General features: G+C 30.3%; 2 protein-coding genes across 7 annotated transcripts in view; one reads left to right on the plus strand and one right to left on the minus strand.

Moving 5' to 3' along the window:
* LOC130665441 (uncharacterized) overlaps positions 1 to 23,483 on the plus strand; it is a 64,416-nt gene that overhangs the window by 24,864 nt on the left and 16,069 nt on the right. The window contains exon 1 of one of the 6 annotated variants that reach the window (XM_057465834.1): positions 19,298 to 19,393. The exons of the other annotated variants lie outside the window; for them this stretch is intronic. The gene's annotated coding sequence lies outside the window, so the exon portion shown is untranslated. Of the gene's footprint in view, positions 1 to 19,297; positions 19,394 to 23,483 lie in introns of those variants that run through there. 6 annotated transcript variants of the gene reach the window in all.
* Positions 13,825 to 15,545, minus strand: LOC130665440 (uncharacterized). Its single transcript, XM_057465827.1, has 3 exons — positions 15,289 to 15,545; positions 14,817 to 15,219; positions 13,825 to 14,151 (listed from the first exon to the last, which is right to left on the minus strand). Exons 1-3 carry the CDS (start codon positions 15,486 to 15,488, stop codon positions 13,885 to 13,887), a joined length of 870 nt encoding a protein of 289 aa, XP_057321810.1. The 5' UTR covers positions 15,489 to 15,545; the 3' UTR covers positions 13,825 to 13,884.

Consider the following 23,483-nt stretch of genomic DNA (forward strand, 5'->3'; position numbering starts at 1 on the left):
GTTATGGGCCCGATTACACTAGCCCGCTCGGGTGCCCGAAGTGGCTAAATATCTTTATCCTGATAACTTTATACCCGATCGGGCAACTAATCGGGCAAAATGATATGGGCCTGATTACACTAGCCCGCTTGGGTGCCCGAAGTGGCTAAATATCTGTATCCTGATAACTTTATACCCGATCGGGCAACTAATCGGGCAAAATGTTATGGGCCCGATTATACTAGCCCGTTTAGGTCCCCGAAGTGGCTAATTGTTTGTACCCCTATAACGTTTAACCCGATCGGGTAACTAATCGGGCAAAATGTTATGGGCCCGATTATACTAGCCCGTTTAGGTCCCCGAAGTGGCTAATTGTTTGTACCTCTATAACGTTTCACCCGATCGGGTAACTAATCGGGCAAAATGTTATATAACTCTAATATATAGAATTTTTACATATTATAGATATGGTATCTACTTATATTATAAAAAAAGTAAATAAAGTAAAAAACTATACTAACAGAACAAAAAAAATTTCCTCAAATTGCCTACAGATTATGTAGTACAGCTGAACTCAGTTATCACTGTCGGTTGCGTAGCCAAGTCGTTAAAGCGTCGGTCTTTCGTGCGTAGGGTCCGGGTTCGAATCCCACTAATGTGTGTGCGGTCGTTCCTAAGTTTAGTGTTTTTTCTCCGAATTAAAATTCCCGCATTCGATTAGAAATTGAATTATCCGCAAACCTGATAGTCCCTGCATCGCGAAAACGATTGAACGAAAAATGAAAAAAAAAAAAAAATTTTTTTTTTTTTTAATTTAGTTAAAATTACAAACAGGGCAATTACAAAAAACCCAATCAGGTTTCTGAATTCCTTCCTGATCATGCAGCAGAACATATACCCGATCGGGTGATTAACTGTCTACCCGATTATTTACCCGACCGGGCTCTTTTACCGGGGCCATCTCAAAACGCATTACATTCTAGTCGGGCTAATAATCGGGGCGATTTCTCGGGCCCTTATTTCAAATCGGGCAAATTATATGAAGCCTGGTCAGGTACCCGGAATCATTTCTACCAGGGTTGTTTTCTAGTTATCTTTATTATAATGTCATGCTCATAAAAAAAATAGTCTTCTGATCGATTTTAAGAGCTTGACATTAAAATAAAAAAAACTAGAAAACAATGTGGAATTCGAAAAAACTTTACTCAAAGTAACTTCTAGGGAATAAAATTGTCTACAAAAAAAGTTCAATGATATTTTGTAATGGGTCTGATAGTGTCGCCGGAAAAGTAAGAAAATCTCAAAATTTAATATGAATTCGACTTCAATCTCAAATAACTTTTTAACAAATAGATTCCTCGAAAAATGATAAAAATCTTTTTTTTGTAAAGCATTCCATTCCCTACAAAAATGTGCCTATCAATTATTCCTATGACGCATCGTTAGCTACTTATCAAAATCAGAAGACGTAAAAAAAATTTTTTCCATGTTATTCTTATGGAAAATAGAAAAGTGCGATGAGAAGCCTCTTAATGTTAATATTAAAAGCTCTAATTTTCACAGGCGTCTTTTTTTATCTAAATGGAACTTTTGAACCTGTTTCCGAGAAAAAAAAAATTTGTAATTTTTTGGATCACCCTAATATATACATACATATATATAAAAAAAGAATGTAATTATAATTCATCAATGTATGGTACGATATATGTACCATGTATTTAATTTTATATATTTCGATATATAGAACTATATAAGTCTCCCCATATATGTAAGAATAAATGACATCTATTCTTTTCTCTTTCCCTATCCCTCTACTAAGATTCGAATATTGTGTTTAGAATATGTGTAGAAGTGTGCTAGCTTACAAATTTACATATATAATCAGCAATATATGTAGTACATATATCTGCTAACTTTTAAGTTTACATATATGTATTAACTTATAAACTTATATATATAATTAATTATATCAAAACTTACTATATTATATTGTATATAATGAGTTGTATATGTAGTATAAGGCTTCCATATAGGTACAGATTTAAGAAAATATGTATCGTTATTAGCCACTTATATGGCCTCATATTTATTATATATATTTATTATATATGGTATTTTCATGCGGGATTGAATTAGAAAAAAAAAAAAAACTATTGACCCAGAAATTTTTTGTTACCTTGGAATTAAAATTCAGGTGAATTTATTACGAGTGCAAGAATGCATTGAAACGATTCAACAGAGAACTCAATTTTCCCCAAAAAAGCTTTTCATTACTTGCAACATAAATTTAATAGTTCCGAAGATATTTTAATTAAAAACGCAAAGTAAAAAAATTTTTATAAAAGTTTATTTTCATTGAATTTTAATTGAAATTTAAATTAAAATTTCTTGTACATTATCAAGTCATCATAGAAACATAAAAATATTTTTTTACTAAATTTCATTCTATACAAAGTTGTTTCTATACAATTACATTGTATGCTTAATAATTTACCAGACATTTTAATTTCAAGCATTCCATTCATGAATTCATAAAATATTTAACATTTAATTATTTATTTATTTGAATTTTCGTTACTATTTAAAAGTAAATATACAAGACTAATGAGAAAAAACTTAAATTTACTGGATAAGGAAATTTAGTATCATTTAAATAATTTATCTCAAACAAGATTTAACGAGATGGAAATAAAGTAAAATAAAAAAAAAAAATGTCACCGTTTAATTCACTATTTCATGGTCTTTTTTTTTTTACTGCATTTCACCTTCTATAAAACACCTAAGCTCAGCTGACTCACTTTTTAACGCTTGAGAACATCCTTTACAATTTTATTTTCTCAGCGCCGTCTTTACTCTCGTGTGAATTTTTTTTTTTTATTCTCTTTGTCAATTATTTTTACAATTTCGATAAAAAATATTAGTATATTCACTGATAGAATGATTTTAGTTCAATAAATTACTATATATGTTCATTTAAAATTGATAGTACAAATTCGTTAATAAAAAAAAAAATCATAACGTTTGATGATTTGATTTTATATAAAAAAAATATTTATTTATGACCAGCATAGATTTATTGATAGTCGATAAATATTTACCAACGTTTAAAAAAATTTCGTTTGATGGAACAAAATATTTGTTCAAATAAACAATCCTTTCATCTCGATATGACTGAAAGCTATACATCATTAGGACCACCTCATTAATCATAAAATTACAACTGTATGATATATATTATTTGAACATAAATATGATACACACGAATGATAAAAAAAAGATCCATTATTGGAAATTATCTGTAATGAAGTGAACTCTCCATAAATGAATTAATGAAAATTACTATTTTGCAGCAAATATTCACTTATTGTTAGTGAAAAGTACATGGCTGTTTGAATTTTGAGACATACTTTTCACTAATGCACTGAAAAAAAAGTGTCAGTCGAAAAAAATGACTTTTTTGGTCAATTATTCGTTTCTTAAATTAAAAAAAAAATTTTTATATGGAGAAAATGCTCAACTTAAATACCCGAAAAATTTATGTACCTGAAGATCAGAATGTTTTTCGTGCAACGAAAATGAAAAAAATTGATGTCATTTGACTTAAGAAGTAAATAGGGTAGGCTGCGATTTTCGGCTGACGTGCGAAACATTTCCCAAATCTAGATCCAGTAGATTTTTTACTTTTCATTTCGATTATTTCATTTTCGTTTCGCGAAAAACGTTGCGATCTTCAAATACATAAAAATTTCTTGATTCGATCAAGAATTACTTGAGTTAAACTGTTCTTCGGTATGCTAAAATAATTTTTTTTTTGTTAAAAAAATACGTACCTGAAGATCGGAACGTTTTTCGCGCAACGAAAATAAAAAAAAATTTATATAATTCGATTGCTTAGGGGGTGGCCTAAGATTTTCATCTGACTTACTTGCATCTATATACAAGGTTGCGTAACAGTTAAACCAAAGACAAAATGACCGCGACAAAATAACCGACGACAAAATAACCGAATGACAAAATAATCGCCCTTTTATCATGGTTTTTGTGTGTTTTGTCGTCGGTTATTTTGTCGTCGGTTATTTTGTCGCGGTTATTTAAGCATGACACCATATACGAAACATTTCAGAAATCTAGTCATCCAGTAGAAATTTACTTTAAAATTTTTTTTGTTTTTTGTTTCGCGAAAAATGCTTCGATCTTCAGGTCCATAAAATATTACTTCTAATATCAAGAAATACCGATTAATTTTCGGTAACAGCTACCGATAATTTCGGTAGCAGTTGCCGATTTTTTTTTTCGGTAGCTGCTACCGATTTCAATCGGTAGCCATTACCGATTTTTTGGCATCAGTTACGTACAGACACACACGTCAGTAGAACCGAAATAATCAGTTCCAGCTACCGGTTGGCAATCGGTAGCTGTTACCGAAAAATAATCGATAGCTGCTCCCGATTATTTTTTTCCGTGCAGTGTGTAAATAGTGAATATAGAGACTATATAGTCACTATTTCAAATTTGAAAGAAACTGATAGCAAGCATAATTTGTTTCAATTTTATCTAATGATCATAAAATTGTTGAATTTATTCCCTATAATTTCATTAAAAATGTATTTATAGATATTAGAGACAAATCGAATTTCATTTTATAATATATTATTATAAATTTCAGTAAGTATATCAAAGTAACATAGTACGAGCATTAGAGTAGATGATTAAATATTTGTTTAGCCTTTAGCTCGACATCTAGAGTTAGTTGAGTTAGTTGTTTCGTGTGTTTACACCACATAGATAGTTACCACATCAATAGTTTCCACTTTAGAAATTCGTCATCCATATACACAAGTTTAAACAAGCTCAATACTCTTGACGATGTTACTGCAAGTGATTTGATAAACAATTTCGTCTAGATATAGACAACTTAATGGTTCGAATTTGATCTACAAGTAGATAGAAACAACATAATCAGCTTAAAGTAGTCGATCAAAGTATACGCTTAAAGTTGTTTTTGTTACACTAGTTCCGAAAGTTGAATTTTTTAAACTTGGATAAGATGCCGTAAGTATCCGATTACCGGTTACCTACTTTATCGTTTACTTCGCGGCCTTTACACTATACCGTTTTTATTCTACTAGACGATAACAGAAAACAAAACTTGGCTTCAGCTCACGCGTCAAACTTTACACTTGTTATAAGGGGTGCACGGTAAGAAATATTTTGCAGATATCACTATGCCAGAATGGGCGTGAACGCCATACTGTATGGTGTCGAAGATTTTTATAGGTTATAAAATTGTATGCATAGATGATTCGAGCACTACGGGAATAGTAACATTAGCGAGAGTTGTCGCGGACGCCGCAATGTCAGTATGGCCGTCAGGCCCATGCTGTGTTGCCGTATCCACTATACTTCTGGCCGATAAACCTAGTCTAACGACATCTATATAGTTTTGGTGGTAATACGATAGTATACATTGATTGACACGCCAGAAATTATGGCAGGAAAAACTTGTAGCAGTGTGCCCTCGGCATTATAGTATGGATCGCAGGACCATGCTGTTTCGCCGTGCCTGATATGCATGCGTGTGAGCAATACAATAGCTCCAGTACTATACAGTATAATTAATAAATGTAACGGGGCCTAAGTACAATTCCGCCAACCGGAAGCCGATTCCTCACCCTTTTGGGCATACTCGCACTGCGAAATCCCTTCTTTTCTACCATAATGCGAAACATTGAGCAAGCTCAATATTGGCGGATGTTATAACCCTTAGGATCAGAGATTTTTTGCGTGTGGGTGCCGAACCAACAGCCACCACGAGTCATACCTCTCTTGGGCCCTTCACTCCTCCCATTTCAGGAAATAAAAAGACTCTGGTTGAAGTGGGGCTTGGAATGGGCCCCTCATGGTACTAATTCCTATATTGGTCTTCAGATTGCAGATTAGTGGTGAGTTGCAACTTCTTCTCAATACCCTAAAAAGGGTTTCTTCCACTTATAATCGCCCTTACACTCGCCCTCATCCATCACTTAGTGATATCTTATCTACGAGTTTTTTCGGGCGCCATAATCTTTTGAGACAGATCATGGTGGGGTAAGGCCCACTCGAAAGTACTATACAGTATAGTAAATAACGTCATACTTCTGGGCCTCGTTACAATACTGTCTTGGAATATTTCACCTACTATTATTCACCGCATGCCTGATTAGCGCAACTTATCATACCTGCAAAGCAAACCCTAAATGACCGTTTACCGATCGGTGGTTAATCATTCGTCAAAAAGCAAATGGCGTCCCATGTTCCTCAACAGTGAGTGTTCATGGGGTCATAAACAACCGCATTTGAAACAGTAATTTCAAAATAAAATACTAGTTAAGCAACATTTTCATTTTAACGTAAGTATATTTGAGACGTGCATCTTTGTATTTCCTAACTTTTTAAAAGCTACAAAATCTTTTTCGTCTGAAATTGGCTTCTCTCGTTTGGCTGTTAGGATAATATCACCTTTCTTCTTCTTTAACTAATTAGACATAACTTTTGTAATTTTTTTGTGACCATAACTCCCAAGGGAACTCAAAATTACTGGCTTAGCCGAATTTGGTAAGTTATTAAGCTTGACTGTATAAAAATAACTATAACTTTAAATTATTTTGAATCATTATTGATTCAATTTATATAGACTATATTGGCTTAAACTTAATACAAGGAGAGATTTTTTTATTACATGTTTATTTTATAAAGAAATTTGTATGGACTATCGACAATTATTCGGTTGCAAATTAGAATTACTGCTAATTACACTACGTAGAGGTGACATTAGACAAGATTATTTTAGATTACCTAGAACTAACTCGACATCATATGAGAAATCTTTTTTAGTGCAAGGCATACATATCTGGAATTCTTTGCCAGCTGATATAACAACATTAAACAATTTTATGTACCTGAAGATCGGAACGTTTTTCGTGGAACGACAATCAGAAAAAAGAAATGAAAAGTAAAAAATCTAATGGATCTAGATTTCGGAAATGTTTCGCAAGTCACCTGAAAATGACAGGCCACCCCTAACTACCCCTAAACTCGCCTTTAGACACAAATTTCATGAATCATTTTCATTTTCGTTGCGTGAAGAACGTTCCGATCTTCAGGTATACACAATTTTGAGGAATTCAGATCTGCGAGTTATAACTATTTCTTTGAAAAGGATGTTCAACAGAATTAATAATATTAATAATAATAATAATAATAATAATAATAATAATAATAATAATAATAGTTGATGATAATAACAATAGTAATAATAAAATTAATCGATGAGTACTTATTGATTGATAATTAAATAATTATTAATTAACGTCAATTAGATGCCTATTGCTTAATGTTTAATATTTAATATCTCATATCTAATACCTAATATTTGATGGCTGCAGTTAATATATAAAGTTATTGAATATCAACTAATAATTAATTATAAGTGATGAACTAATTAACTAATAAATTTACCTATTGTAACTTTGAAAAGAATGATGTGCGTATATGTATAAATAATTTCACTTTTAAATTGATGGTCCTTAAGGAGCTACGGCTCTAGGATCAAATAAAAATTATTTATCTATCTATCTATATAATAAAATACATATTATAAATATAAATCTAACAACTAAACAATAAAGCGTTAATGCTACAATAATTTTTTGATTATAACTATTGAATAACGCAATGACGTAATCAATGAATAATGAAGTTGAAAATGAAATGATGAAAGACCGGAAGACAATAAAGAGGATTTTGAATAGGAAGACTTATGAGTTTAATTATTATTCATCAGACGTTTCAGATACTGAGTTATTTAATTACAAGCTATGGCTTTATCTTTTAATCTGTAATTCTCGTCACTGCAGAGATTGCTCACTAACCATAAGTCGAAATGTTATTTTTGTTAATCCCGTCATTTTAGAAATTGTTTTTGAGTTCTCAATTTCGAAAAGTCCAACTTGAAACTTATTTTTGAGTTCAATTTTTTTCATACCAACATAAAGAGCAAATTCTGTTTCTAGAAATGAATTCCATGTTCATCATAAAAATTTTCCTTATAAGACATTAAGAAAAGTCAGGAATTTTCTTGAGCACAAAGACCGTTCTCATAATTTCTGAGAACCATTTTTCCATAATGCATTGGAACCATTTCCAGAAAAAAGTATATAGTTCTCATGCATTATAAAATGATTCTCATATTTACATATACATTTTCAAAAATTACGAGCATATCTCCCATAATAGTAATGGTTCCTATAAACACATGAAAATAATTTCTATCCATTACGACTGAATAAATAGTTTCCATAATTTATCGGCCATTTTCCATTAATTTTCTCTCCGTTTATTCTCTACTGATGCCTGTATATATTATAATGAATTCAAATATTTGCAATTAAATTTATCCTGTCTGCAAAACATTTACAGTCCAATAGCATTTGGTATCAGTCTTTATTTATTTATTTATTTATTTCCATTAGATAATTGTAGCGCGACCTATTTATCGTGTTATTTATTTATTGGACTACTCAATTATTAAAATACTTTTGTGTGAAAAGGGTTTCCCGCATCGAAACAATCTCTGTAAACTTTCAGGCTCAATTATAAATTTTATAATAAAAAAAAAAGTGTGAGGTAAAACTCCGTTAGGGAAAGTCACCGAGCTTTACATCCTCTTTAAATATTTAAATTATTTTTTTACGCTCTGATTCGAGAAATAACTTTTATTTTCAAAATATTATATTACTGTGGTTATTATGATATTTAAAGGACTTTGTTTGAAATGCGGTTACATTTCAAAAGAAATAACTAAATTGTTGATAATATTGTGAGTCGACAAAGTTATAAAATGCTACAACATAACTATTGTTGGTTATTTATTATATTAAATTTCAAAGGATATATTTTCAACGCTTTTTTAAACTTTGTAAAAAAAATAAACAAATAATTTATTTATTGCTTAAACACCATTAAAAAAACTAAATGGTGTAATAATGAGATTATTTATAAATTTTTTAGGAATATTAATATTAATATAAATTTATACATGAATAATTACAAGATTTATAATGAATGCATCATATGCAAATATCTTATTGTCTTGTCTGCACAATAGCTTACTCACGTGTACCCAACTAGATACTCATGAATCAAGAACATCAATTCACTGTCTGATGCACGTGTGGTTTAATTCATTACAATAATATCTTATTCTTAAGCATTTAATTTTATATTTACAGAAATTAACACCTTTTAGGTAGATTTCTTTAAAAATCGGATTATTGCCGTAGGTCTCATAATGCAAATATCAAAGAATTTTGCCACCATATGTCTTATTTTACCTAGTAGAGTCAAAAAATACCATCCTCTCAAACGTCTTTGTACACGGAGAAAAAAATATAGTAAATATTACTAAAAAATATGAGAATAATTACTAAATTTGAATAGTAATCTTGAAACGCTTATGATTTATATGAAAAGTTCATAAACAGATAAGCATATTTTACAAGTCGTTTAGTAATTTCTCATATACTGGTTATGGAAAATCTCCTATATTGCATATTAATTTTTAGTTATATTTAGTAAATTTTACTATCCCTGTTTAGTAAATGTTACTATCACGTTTAATAAATTTTACTATATTAGAATGAAAAAAAATAAAATAAAATTTTTATTAGCTTTCAACTTTTTATTATTATTGCTATCATTTTGATTATTATTGTTATTTATGTCATCTGTATTGGTGTTGGTGTCAATTTTTGTTTTTAAAAAAATCACTTGTTTCAACCGAGATTCGAACCCTGATCTCCCGCGCGCGAGTCCTTTCCTATGTCTGACAGCCCGGTGTCTCCTTTGAACAAATGTTTCAGAACTTGTAATACATATTCGTAAATGCTATCCCTACCAACTTTTAATTTTATCTATACATAGTAATTTTTAATATCTTATTATGTAATTATTACTAACTAGTATATTTTACTAAACGTTTAGTAATAATCACAATACAGAATGTATTTTTTTATATCTGTTAGTAAATTTTACTATAGTATTGTAATTTTTACTATACTTTTTTCTCCGTGTATATATGCGATATAACGTGCATTGTCATCACGACAATAGTGTCCGCAGTTCTTAACGGATCTTCATGAAATTTTATACACTTATTCATTGGATGATTATCTTGATCAAGTCCAAAGATGAGCTCAATCGGTCGATTAATTGGAAGGTGTGGTTGTTAGAAATTTTTTTATTTTCATAAGAATGAATATTCTAGCTTTGTCCTTAAATAACTTTTGAACCGAAAGTGATAACTTGATTCCGTAAAATGTATCTTAAAGTTCATACGATTAGCTTTAATTTTCACTATATTGCTTGTTTTTTTAAAGATCGTTTCTAATAATTTGATGATCTCGAAAATTTCACAAAAAATTGAAGAAGCTTATTTTTGCAGCTTAGTCCTCTAATAACTTCTTAATGATAGGGCATAATTCAATCCCTTGAAATTAATGATGTAGCTTATAATAGAAGTAATAATTACACTATTGTAGCCTTATTGTATTATAATAAGAAGTCCACCTTTCCATTTCGGGTAAGGCCGGATGGCTTTTTTTTATTTTTATTTCAATTCGTCCTTTATCGCAATGCAAAAAAAAACTGGCGTAAGTCCGCGTTATCTCAGTGTTGAGGTTATCGGTATTAAATTTAACCCCGAAAACGGTGTCAAAATAAGACCGGTAGAGATGTTCAAATTTTTTCCAGTGATAAGCGGATTAGTATATCTATATATTTACAGTAAACAAATATATTAACAATGATAGTTTAATCCCAGATTAATTAAAACCGGTCCGAAATTATTAGTTATAAATTACAAAATCATGTGTAGAGAGGATCTATCTTAAATCAGTCACTTCTAATTGGGATTGTAGGTAATCAAACTCTGGATAAGCGGGATCTAGGTGAACGTAATATACGTAATAACAATTCTGTCCAATAAACTTCTGTCTAAATGACACCTACCCAATACCTCGGGGTGTATGTATGTAGGTCCGCGCGCACGTGTAAGTGCGTCTATATAAATGTGTGAGAAAAGCCTCAAAATATACTACGATCATCAGAGAAACTATTACTCACTTTTCTTCGCCTATTATTCAACATTTCTTTTATTATTTTTTTTCTATACTTTTTTTTCTTCAATCACTAGATATTTGAAAAAATAAAGTGACTCGTTTCTTAGCGTATACTATAAAGTTTATTAGCCAACCATGAATAATAAATGCAAGCTCAGCTTCAATTTCTATAAACAAGTAGGAATTGCTTATTGCGATGAAAAAAAAATAAAGTGTAGTGATCAGAAACATTTCTAGTAATGCTAGTGATATATATTTATCATTATTACAATCAAATGTGTAGTTAGGTAACCAATAGTAGATTGTTGTAGCAAAAGTAGTTCAATTTCCTATAAAAGAACTGTGAATTCAACAATACTATTTGGTTATGGCATCGATACTAGCTATTGCTGTATTAACGATTCATGTAGATAGCTATTATAGCGACCCAGATTGTGAATATAGCAAATTATCTCGGGTTGAAAAACTCGATCTATTTTATTGTAATGTAAAAATCCGAATTAATTTTAATTGAATAAAATTTTTTTCATGACATCTGCTTTGAAACTTAAACTTTTAAGCCTTATTTAGCCAGTCGTAACTATAGCTAACTTCAGGCTACTACCAGAACAAACTGTGACCTATACTTGAATCGCGAACTCAATAAATTAGTGGGTTGAAAGCAGTTTTGATTTCAGCCCGCTAAAGTTAAATTTATATTTATCGTAATCTTATCGGCATGTCAATTGTTCGTTACAAATTTCAGACCTCAATTATATTCTGAATGCCAAAATAACAGACAGCTTTCATTCAAAAGTAAATCTAAAGTTAACTTGACTGTAACTCGTGATTTAAACAAACGCCAACAACATCCCACATCATTAACTTGTTCCAGCTGGCCTCAAACATTGAAACTTTAAGTTTGGAGTAGATGTTATGAAAAATTTGATGAGTGACACAGGATGAAACATAAATGCAGGCGCGGATGACGTCAGCCCTCACCTTCTATTCGGCTGGCAGACAACTTTATCCTGATCTGCATTCATATTGTTTCATCCCTTGTCACTCAATATACTCAATATATTCGTACGTACTTTGCCTGTAAAATTTATTCGGATTTCGTTTACTAGTTCATATTTACACTGGTTTTGAATTCTCGTTTATAGTCTTTCAATCTGTATTTAGTCGTCTCTACACTGTAAAAAATCACCGGGGTAAATCCAAGTGGTGTAGGTGTTAAAATTATCGGTGTTAAATTTACCCCCGAAAGCGGTGTGAAAATAACGCCGCCACTGGTGTAAATATTCTTTACCGGTGTTACAATATTTTACTTACTCGATCACTATACTTGTTAACAAATGATGTTTTTTATTAATTTTTATAAAGAACTGACATTTTTTGTGTTTTATGATCTTTAAAGTTAATACTCCAAGCGGACGCAATTTACTCCGCTTTTACACCTGTTACCCCGCTTTTACACCGTTTACCTCGCTTTTACTCCGTTTTTACACCGGTGACCCCGCTTTAACACCGGTATTTTTAACACCGGTGTATTACTTCTCCTACACCGGTGTAATTTTATTTTTACACCGGACGGAGTTAAAACGAGTCCATTTTTAACACCGCTCGTTTTACAGTGTAGGACAAAGGTAGAAATTTTCGTATAAAACAATAATAACAATCATCATTTTTCTTATGATCACAATGGAATTTCTATAGTGAATAAATATGAAAAATTATTCAAGTACAAATTTTAAAAATTTTGTTCTCTCGAATGATTATAATTAAAGTTTTTTTAAATTATGGGTAAACTAGATCAATAAGTTTTAGAAAAGATCAATCAGACTAAAAACAGATTAAATTTTCCAACCCAGTATGATTTCTGTAATCCAACAGTATTAATCTTATAGCAACATCAGTAGATTTCATAGAAATCTAGCTATTGTGTTTATCTTCATAGCACGACTTGCCTAAAATTTTGCCTTAATATATCTCAATTCATCGACTAAGTTCCAAAAATAGCAATAGTTCAAAAGTTTATGTATGGAATGAAATTCGCTTTATCATATCTGAAGCTCCCGCAGTTCTTATCGGATCTTGATGAAACTTTGAACACTTATTATTTGGGTGATTACCTTAATCAAGTTCTAACATGAGCAAAATTATTAGATTAGTTCAGAAATCGGGGCCATTTAATATTTTCGAATAAAATAAAACGAAATACTTGCATAACTTCTTTTCGAAATAACTTTTAAATGAAGAAATTTAGCTCGTTTCTGTGAGAAAACATTCAAACTACTAAAAATAACTATAACTTTTCCTTTTTATTTTTATTTTGTAGTTTTCATAAATTGACCAACTTACCGGACAATTTTTCGTGTCATAGTAATAAAATTATCATTATTTCTGTTAAAGTTTTTAATTGATGGTAATTAAATTTTATATGTTTATTCCTGTACAATTACTTTAATCAACTTAAAAACTTTTGAAAGCAAAATCGGTTGAGTATTTTAAAAATAGTGGAATTTATAAATAGTGACAATGTTAAATTTCAAATCAAAGAAAGACGCTAATTTCATTATTTTTTTTTTTTCAAAGAGAATGTGATGAAAAATCTGATAAAAAAATATCGTAGGTTTTTGAAAACGTCATTTTGTCAGAAAATAAAGATTTAAAGTCTACTAGTAGCATTGCATCGAAGTATATTTTTATTTCATAATGACAAACAGTTTACATCGAAATAGTTCTGAGTATTGGTACATCTTTTATGTTATGATATGGTTATAACGCTACCTGTAGCTTTATAGGGTCTATAGATTAACTGATTAGGATTTTTACTCAACCAATCATTGTATTTATTATAGATTTCATTACGTAAGTCTCCAATATATTCAATTTTAATATAGGTCTCGAAACCAATAGTTGATTTTTGACGATGACTGAATGCTGGCAAAATTCCAACTAGTAAATCTTTACCGTCTTGTTTTGATTTACATAACACGAAATTTCTGAATCGGTTATAGTTAGTGTTCTCCAACTGCAATAATAATTATTAAGAAATATAGTAGTTTATGCAACGCGTGGACTAAGGAATGAATAATTTGACAATCATATTATCGCGTAGTTATCGCGTAGTGGTCGCTATTAGCCGTAGGCTAGTAAGCGATAACCACTCGAGTCCTCATATTTCAATGTATCATAACCTTAAAGCGAATGGTGTGATCAGGATTGCCATGTTCGCTTCCTAGTCCACCTGTAGGATACATTATTTTTTGCAAACCCTGCTATGACAGTTCAATTCTCGAGAAGACAAAAATTATAATTTTATTTTAAATCAATTTTTTCAAGGATGTTAAGTTGTCTATCGTATTCGATACATATCACATGGGCGACAAAAAGTAATGCGTTGTCGCAACGTGTGGTGGCGTTTCACTCGCTTCAAGTACAATCATGTCGTTCGTTACAGAGAGAAAATTAAATAAACTCACTGGTCGTGACATCTCATAACTACGTTAGTATAGTGAATTTAAAACTGTAGAGTTATAGGTTGTTTAGCGCACAAGTGCGGTTAAAAAAAATGTATAGACAACGCTGAATACATTTGGCGCTTCTGACACGACTTACAGCGCTCGAAAATTAAACTTTCAAAGCAAGTGTTGCAAAAAAACTATAATTTCAAATCTGAAAAACACATTGATTTACCATCGGCCGATAATGGCACCAGAAAGAATTATTTGAGAACATACAGGGACTAACAAAGGCATCGTATTGTCCAAATCCAGGCACTATACAATTTGTGTAGTCCACGTCATTGGTATTGTTCGGTAGATTCATCGATTCAGATTTTTCTCCAAAGTCATAAATATAATTGTATAAATACTGCGTAATTTCCTTGAGCAGCAATGGATTATTATCAGAAAATACCGGCTGGTTGGTTGTTATCATCGCGATATTTCGTTTAGATTCATTATATTTACTCGTTAAATCTTCATTATAAAATATATTACTCTTATTTACAGTTGCCACATATAGATATTTGTACCAACTATAGCCATAATTTATATGAATATCATAATAAGTATTATTGTTATCAGTAATCAGTGCGCTATATGAAATTCAATTTGTTTAGATAAAGTAATTGGATAAATTATTTTAAATAATAATGTCAACTTACTTATGTACACAATCAGCATCAGCAATGAAAGCTCGTGGTTTGATTGGCACAACATGACACGTAGTTCTGTTTTTAAAAGGAACGTAAATAGATATTTCCCATTTATTATAATATTTTTGTGGTATTGGATCTTTATTTTTTAATATTGATCCACTGGATGATATTATTAAAAGTAATGTTATCAATCCACTTATCTTCATTGTTACTTTAAGTGTTGAGGTCCGTAAAAGTAGTGATGACTCCAAATAATCGAATGATTTTAGTTATAATTCAACTAGTAATTATATACTTGTTTTTTTGCGTCGTTAGTGCGAACAAAGGAATTTTGTTTTTTTAGGCCACGACATACTTTAATGTGTTTTTTATCGTCATTTCTAAGAATTTCTGATATAACAAAAAGGTACTTAAGTGTGATGAATTGAAATTGAAAAATAAATAAGTTTATTTATACTACGAAACAGATCACAGTTGTATTGGATAAAAATTATTTTCTCGTTATTATTTAATGTTTGTTTTTAATTTTTGTCCAACATTTCGTCGGTTTCCTGACTTTATCAAGTAGTAGAAAGACGAAATAAAATAAATTAATGTACATTTTAAACAAATCTAACTAACTTAAATAGTAAAAATTAATTGTTAGATTATATTATACTAATTCAAATTACATAAATAATTAATAAATCATGAATTACCTCAATCACTAAACATTAATTGTCAAAAGTTATAAATAAATAATTAAGACAGTAATATGATTTATATAGTCTTTCCTCAGCCACAAACAAAAAAAACAAAAAAAAATAATAATATTTACACAAAATTTACTCACTTTAGGGATGAAACTTGGACTTTCGTCCGGGAATCATCGTGGCAGATGCGGGCAACTGCGGGCAGGTGCGGACACATAAACAGACATGGAACCTATGTCCGGTTATGTGTATGGGCATCTGGATGGGACTTACCGACTCCACCGTCCATCTTACGGCTTGAAATAAATTTAATATTTACACAAAATTTACTCACTTTAGGGATGAAACTTGGACTTTGAAGGAACCTTACAATTGACTAGTTAAAAAACTTCAATTTTACAATTGAAATTCTTTGTAATAAATAATAAATTAATATTAAAATCTTTTCTTCAAGATAATGTTAAACAGCTGACTTAGTTATCATATACACACATAGCAACTGCACTATCCTTGTGGCTCTACCTACCCTAGCAGACTTGATTACCGTAAATTTACGGTATTTTTACCGTAAATCTACCGTAGAATAGATAAATTACCGTAAAAATTCGGGCGGATTTACCGTAATTTACGATGGGTTTATCGTAAACTACGGTATTTTTACCGTAAATTTACTGCAGATTACGGTAAATCTACCGTTAAAATTCGGATGGATTACCGAATTACCGTATTTTACGGTGAATTACCGTAAATTACGGTAAATCGGTATTTTGCGGTGGATTACCGTAATTTACGGTGGGTTTACTGTAATCTACGATAAACCATGCGTAATTTGGGTCCGTTAGGATATTAGTCAGATATGTAACAAAATTAATTCAAATGTAGAAGTAAATTATATACACAATTCAAGCGACTGAGACAGCCGTTCGGCACGCGTGTGGCTCGGGTGATCACCGAAATTAAGTAGCATCGAGCATGGTTATTATTTGGCTGGGTGACCGTTTAGCCACGCGTCGGGTTCGAACGAAGGTCTCTGGCCGTTAGGCGCGGGATGAAGATCCAGTGATCGGTAAAATGGGAATTTTCTCGATCACTGGAGCTTCACCCAAACCGAAAACTGTACTGGCTAGGTTTTCTCTGTGATTTTCCTACGCCACTACACCTCCATTGCACAAGGGAGGTATTAGGGCATCACCGTAATGATGCAGTACAATACAAGCACAAGTCGGGCCATAGCCGCACAATGAAGGCAGCAAAGAGAAGTAAAGCAGTTGCGATATAAAGGCAACAAGTGTAAAAGACCGTTACTACGGCTATATACTAGAAAACAATTATAATTAAAAAAAAAAAAAAATACTTTCATGTATTTTTTATCGTCATTTCTAAGAGATTGTGATATATAAAACTGATAATAAAAAAATTAACTTTTTTTTTTCAATTATTTAATTTTATACATCATTCAATAAATCGACATAAATCCGCAAGTTAACTAAGTTTACATGTTAAATTTTATATGGACAAAAAATTCCGAATTATTGAACAAGCAGACGTAGAGCACTTAAGTGCCATAATTTGAAACTGAAAAACAAATATGTTTATTTATGCTAGGAAAAAGCTTTTTTTTCAAATTGAGCTATCGAGCTCAGCTAAAGCTCAAAAGAAGCGTGTTTTTATTTCGAACAAAAATATGTGTATAGCGATACTAAAATATTAGTATTTTTGTTATAGACATGGTCAACTGTTTTAAAATTTGCGATTTTGGCGGTAAAAATTTATTACTTAAAAAGTTTTGAATATTTTAACCTTTAAGCGGTAAGCCTAAAAATTTGCATGCTACGGGTAAGCCCGGTCTGACAGACCGCTATCAGAAGTACACCCGCTTTTTTACTTTCGAGAAGGGTAATTTATCTATTACACAAATAAAACTATCTTCATAAAAAAGACATGATTTAATAATTTTATAAATTTAATTTATTTTGAAGCTACACATTGATTAATATTTAAACATAACTATATTGAAAAGAGTTTTATTGATTTTAAATTTGATTAACGGTCTGCCAAACCGGGTTTACCATTTGAAGGCTAATTTAGAATTTGATACACAGTTTCTATGATTCTTTCCCTTCAAAAAACGGATTCGGACGATCTGATGCGATGAATAGTTTTCACTTCAAAGCTGTTTGTTTAAGCGGACGCTGCAAAAAAAATCGCTTTTTGTTTACAAAAAATAGTCACAGAATTTTTTTCTCGTTGTTCATATTTTTTCAAATAACTCCACGAAATTTCAGAACGTTTCAAATTTTTTCACCTCAGCATGTATATTCACCGTTTTTATTGATGTTCAAATGTAATTGAAAAAAAAAATCTACATGCATTTTTTTTTCTTACATTGCGCATATTTTTTTATGAAAGAAAACAATTTACATAATAAATAAATGTTTGAATAATAAAATATTTCCAACTATCATTCAAACGCTTTAGAATATGATCTAAATCTAGTAATTATTAAAATTACTCGTTTAAATTTTAACAAGTAAATTACAGATAAAATGTGACTGTTAAAAAATTTAAATACAGAAAATTTGAATAATTTTTTTTATTCTATAATTATGCGCATTGTAATATGTAGAAGCAGGTATCTAATGGTGGTTAGTTTGAATTTCAAATTAAAGTCTGCGGTAAATTTTCCATGAATGGTTTTGATGTGACCTATCTTTCTCTCTCTCTCTATATATAAAATAAAATATCTATATATTTAGTTAGTGCACATTTCGAGCCTGAATTTCTGCCGGCTTTGAAATTTTTAAATAAACTGACATTAAATATTTGTTCAAATCTGCATACATGCGTCTGTTTATAATCACGATAATACTCGAAACACGCAATTAATCGACTTTATTTCTTTTGCATTGGCTTTTGATTATCCTCATGAAATAGCTCTACATGATCATTATTCAAAGCTTTGTTTAATTATGGTACATAAATTAATAAATGATAAATAGCTTTGCACCTCAAGCGTGAAACGTTGAGTACTCTGTGTAAAATATTCTCGCTTTTAAATTATTTATGGATTTTTTGATATCTCAGTCTGCTTGTAATCTCGTCCCAAACAATTTATTTTCATTATTATTATTTTTCCTACTTATATTTTTTTAGCATATATATATTAACGTAGAAACGTATTAAAGTCAAGGGAGTTAGTTTAAGATTAAAAAGCTTGAGGCTACTTAAAATTCCTTCTTTTTTTTTATACTCCTATTTCGTCTCAATTTTCTACTTTATTTTAAAAATTTATTTTTCTTTCTTTTTTATAAAAGAGAGTTCACTTCTTTTACTGAAAGTCTGTCGTCGACAGACGACGAGAAAGCTTATCGTCGTCTCGAAATCCGTAGAAGTAGAGATAGTTGTTATATATCCTAAAGGTAAAAACTTATTATTACTGTCTCTCGAGATAACTTAGTTTAATTGAAATTATTAAGAGAGATAAACACTTTTTTTAAATTATTTTTATACCTTATAATTTATCATTATCATTAATCACATAGGAAATATCGGATAAAATGAGATATCATTTTTGAGACAAAAAAGCTACTATTTTTTGTTCAAAAATGCTGACGATCTGTACACGAAAAAAAATTAAGATAACTGTTCTTGATACTATTATGAAATATCACCCTATACTGCGACGGTAATAATTACTCTCTAAATCTGAAACAGTGACTACTCACTATTTCGCAGCTGTAAATATACCACTTGGTATAATACTTATAGCTGTGAAATAGTGAGTAGTCACTGTTTCAGATTTAGAGAGTACACGGAAAGAAATTTTCTTTAAAAATTACCGTTAAATTCACTGTAATCGAGGGACATAATGCAGCGCTTTTATTTATTACCATTTTTGAAATAAAAACTACGAAAAAATTTATTTATTTTGTGGTAGACTTCATAAAATTTACCGAAAACCGAATAAAATTTACAGTAGACTACGGTAAAATTTGTTAAAAAAAAGTTAAAAATTATCTCACTTACTGACAAATGATTAGGTCGTACCATTCGTTCCACGATTACCGTGAATATAACGGTAATTTTTAAAGAAAATTTCTTTCAGTGTAGATGAAATTATGGAATGTACACTCAGAATTTCTAGAAATTGTTTTTATGACTATGGAAAAAAATTCCTATTATTATGGCAAGGGTTTCGATTTCATATGGTTATTGAAGCATAGTGATAATTACCATACTCATGGGAATAATTTCCAAAGACAAATAGGAATAAATTCTATATCCACATTGTAATGGTTTCTACGTGCATATGGGAATATATTTGTTATATCATCGGAAACATTGCCATAATATTATGATTATCGTTCCGATACTTATATGGTAAAAGTTACCATATATTGTGGTACTGATTCTCATGATGCATGGTAAAAATTATTATAATATTATCGGAATAATAATTGTGGTAATGATTACCATATGATTTAGAAATTCGTAATATTATGGTAATTATCACCATGATATTATGGTAAACATTACCATATATTATGGTACCAATTTCATAATGTATGGTAGAAATTACTACAATATTATGGAAATGATAACCATAATAATATGATAATAATTACCATAGCATTTAAAAATTCGTAATGTAATGGGAATAGTTACCATAATAGTATAGTAACCATTACCTTGATGGTATGGTAATCATTACAATACTACTATGGCAATCATTACAATACTACTATGGTATTTATTACAATACTATTATGGGAACAGTCCTCATTATAGTATGGTAGCCATTACCATAATGGTACGGTAATCATTACTATACTGCTACGGTCATTATTACCATTAGATTATGATGGCCGTTGTCTTATTATGTGAGAATAGTTCTCATAATGTCATAAAAAAAAATCACCATAACATCATAGGAATGATTACTATACACGGAAAAAAATTTACTGTTGCTGCAACAGGAGGCAGCCATGTTGCAGCAACAGTAAATTTTTTTCCGTGTACTATTTCAAGAACAATCACCATAATTTCATAGGAACTATTTCAATGTCGTATGGGAATTAAACTCATATAAATAGAAATCCTATAATAAAATTTAGATGAAATATATGTGAAGCCAAACTATTCGTAACGTGATTGGTCGAAACCAAAAAAATATATGCAAACGACACGAAAATATACATTAAAATAAATATATGAAAAACGACACGCGCGCGCTTGCGCGCGAAATATGTACGCTAGTGATTGCCATAATTTGTATAGGTACCATTTCTATAATCGATATTTCATAAAAACCTGTTATCATACTACACGGTAAGAAATATTTTGCGGATATCACTATGCCAGTATGGGCGTGAACGCCATACTGTATGGTATCGAAGATTTTTATGGGTTATAAAATTGTATGCATAGATGATTCGACCGTCGCAATGTCAGTTTGGCCGTCAGGCCCGCACTGCGTTGCCGTATCCAAAATACTTCTGGCCGATAAACCTAGTCTAACGACATCTATATAGTTTTGGTGGTAATACGATAGTATACATTGATTGACATGCCAGAAATTATGGCGGGAAAAACTAGCAGCATTGTGCCCTCGGCATTGTAGTATGGATCGCAGGGCCATGCTGTTTCGCCGTGCCGCTATGCATACGTGTGAGTAATACTATAGCTCCAGTACTATAAAGTAATGTAAATAGCGTCATACTTCTGGGACTCGTTACAATACTGTCTTGGAATATTTCACATATTATTTTAGTGTCTGTCTTGAGACCATACCAACATGGTGTTGAACGCCATGCATTTCTTACCGTGCATATAATATGGGGGCCATTTTCATGAATTATTGTAAGCGTTACAGTAAATTTCTCTCTGTGTAGGAAAAATAGGACAAGTCGACCATCAGCCAATTTACAATTTTCATTTAAAAAAAAAATTTCTTTGTAGATAATTTCAAATTGTTCACATGGTTTGGGCTGATTCCTACCCCATCTTTTTATATAGTTATCCGAAATTTTTTGTAAAAAACAAAAAATATCTCGTGTTAGAAGTAGTGTTTCATTCTACTTTAATCTTCTCTATATTTGAATTGTTATTAAATTTTATTGAGAAGATTATTGAAATGAATATAAATTTAACGGTTTGTTTCATTCAATTAATTTTAATTTTTTTTTTAATCGATAAAAAAATGTAGAGGAAATAAAATCGCTGTTTTCATAAAATATATCTGTACAAGCACATTCGGATATTGGAAAAATAATAAAAATCTCTAGTACTATATTCAACATATTATTTTTATACATATATATTTTATAAAAGGATGATACGTGTATATAAGTATTATATAAAAAGTTTCATGTCTAGTATAGGAAAATCCTGGTTACATGTTAGTATATCCGGTCATTTATTTTCTGAAGGATTTTCTTCTCTTTCTGAATCCTTATAAGTATACCACTAAGTTTGTTTGTTTATATATATGTAAAAAAGCATAAAGAAACATAAAATGTCATTTTAACAAATATAAGAGCAAAGAAAATTTATCGAATAAAATTTTTATAGTAAAACAAGCGGAACGATCAGTTTTACGTAAAAATATTACAGATTTTTTTTTTGTGGGAAAGTTAATTCTCCACAAATTTTTTTTACATTCTTTTGAAACTTCACTAAAGTTTTTGATCCAAGTATTGGAAATTATACTCAGCAAAAATTTACTCACTGTAAAATACTGAATACTTATGTGAATTATATTTTTTTTAAATTTGAAGTCTGGAATAATATTATTAAGAATTGAAAAGTTGAAAAATTTTTATTCGATATATATGAAAATATATGTATATTTGATTATCAAACTCTTTTACGATAAAGTTTTGTTCTCACATATATTTTTATATTTTTTTTCTAACGAAAACTTTTCTAGTCCTCGTACTTTACGGCTATATATATATTATAAAAGAGTACGTTACCCTCATTTTTTGTCTTTTACACAGTACTCAAAAGCCTTTTACTTTAAACTTTTATGACAAAACTTTCCCTATACAACATTATAAATTTTTTTTTTTTTTTTTATTTTAAGCATGCATCGACTTTAAGATTTGATATAAATCACATCTGTATGAAAGTCATTCTGATATGTACAATAACGCCATATGTCAAAAGTTATGGCTTGAAAACTTTTTGAAGAAAATAAAAAATACACAATAGTAACCAAAAAAACTTGGGATTTTTGTAAGAAATCTTAAGTTAATCAGAATAGTAAGAGATTTTCATATGAAATATTTCGTGTGCTCACACCAATTCGGGACATGTCATCTTCTTAAAAAATCGATAGAAACTATAGAAAATTACGAAATTATCGAAAATTGGGATAAAAAAAATTTTATTTTCTACAAAATAAGAAATGTCACCTTTATTGAACTGAACAAATTACATAATATTTCTATCACGTATCAAATTTAATGTTTAGGAACAGTCCTTTCTAAACATGAATTAGTGGAAATT

The sequence above is a fragment of the Microplitis mediator genome, chromosome 3, assembly GCF_029852145.1.
Source record: "Microplitis mediator isolate UGA2020A chromosome 3, iyMicMedi2.1, whole genome shotgun sequence".
NCBI lineage: Eukaryota > Metazoa > Arthropoda > Insecta > Hymenoptera > Braconidae > Microplitis > Microplitis mediator.

Excerpts from the sequence above, each read along its gene's own strand:
- LOC130665440 (XM_057465827.1), bottom strand. The coding sequence starts at position 15,488 with ATGAAGATAAGTGGATTGATAACATTACTTTTAATAATATCATCCAGT. Across the intron at positions 15,220-15,288 it reads GATGCTGATTGTGTACATAA|CGCACTGATTACTGATAACA; the intron begins GTAAGTTGACAT and ends AATTTCATATAG. Across the intron at positions 14,152-14,816 it reads GGTGCCATTATCGGCCGATG|TTGGAGAACACTAACTATAA; the intron begins GTAAATCAATGT and ends TTATTATTGCAG.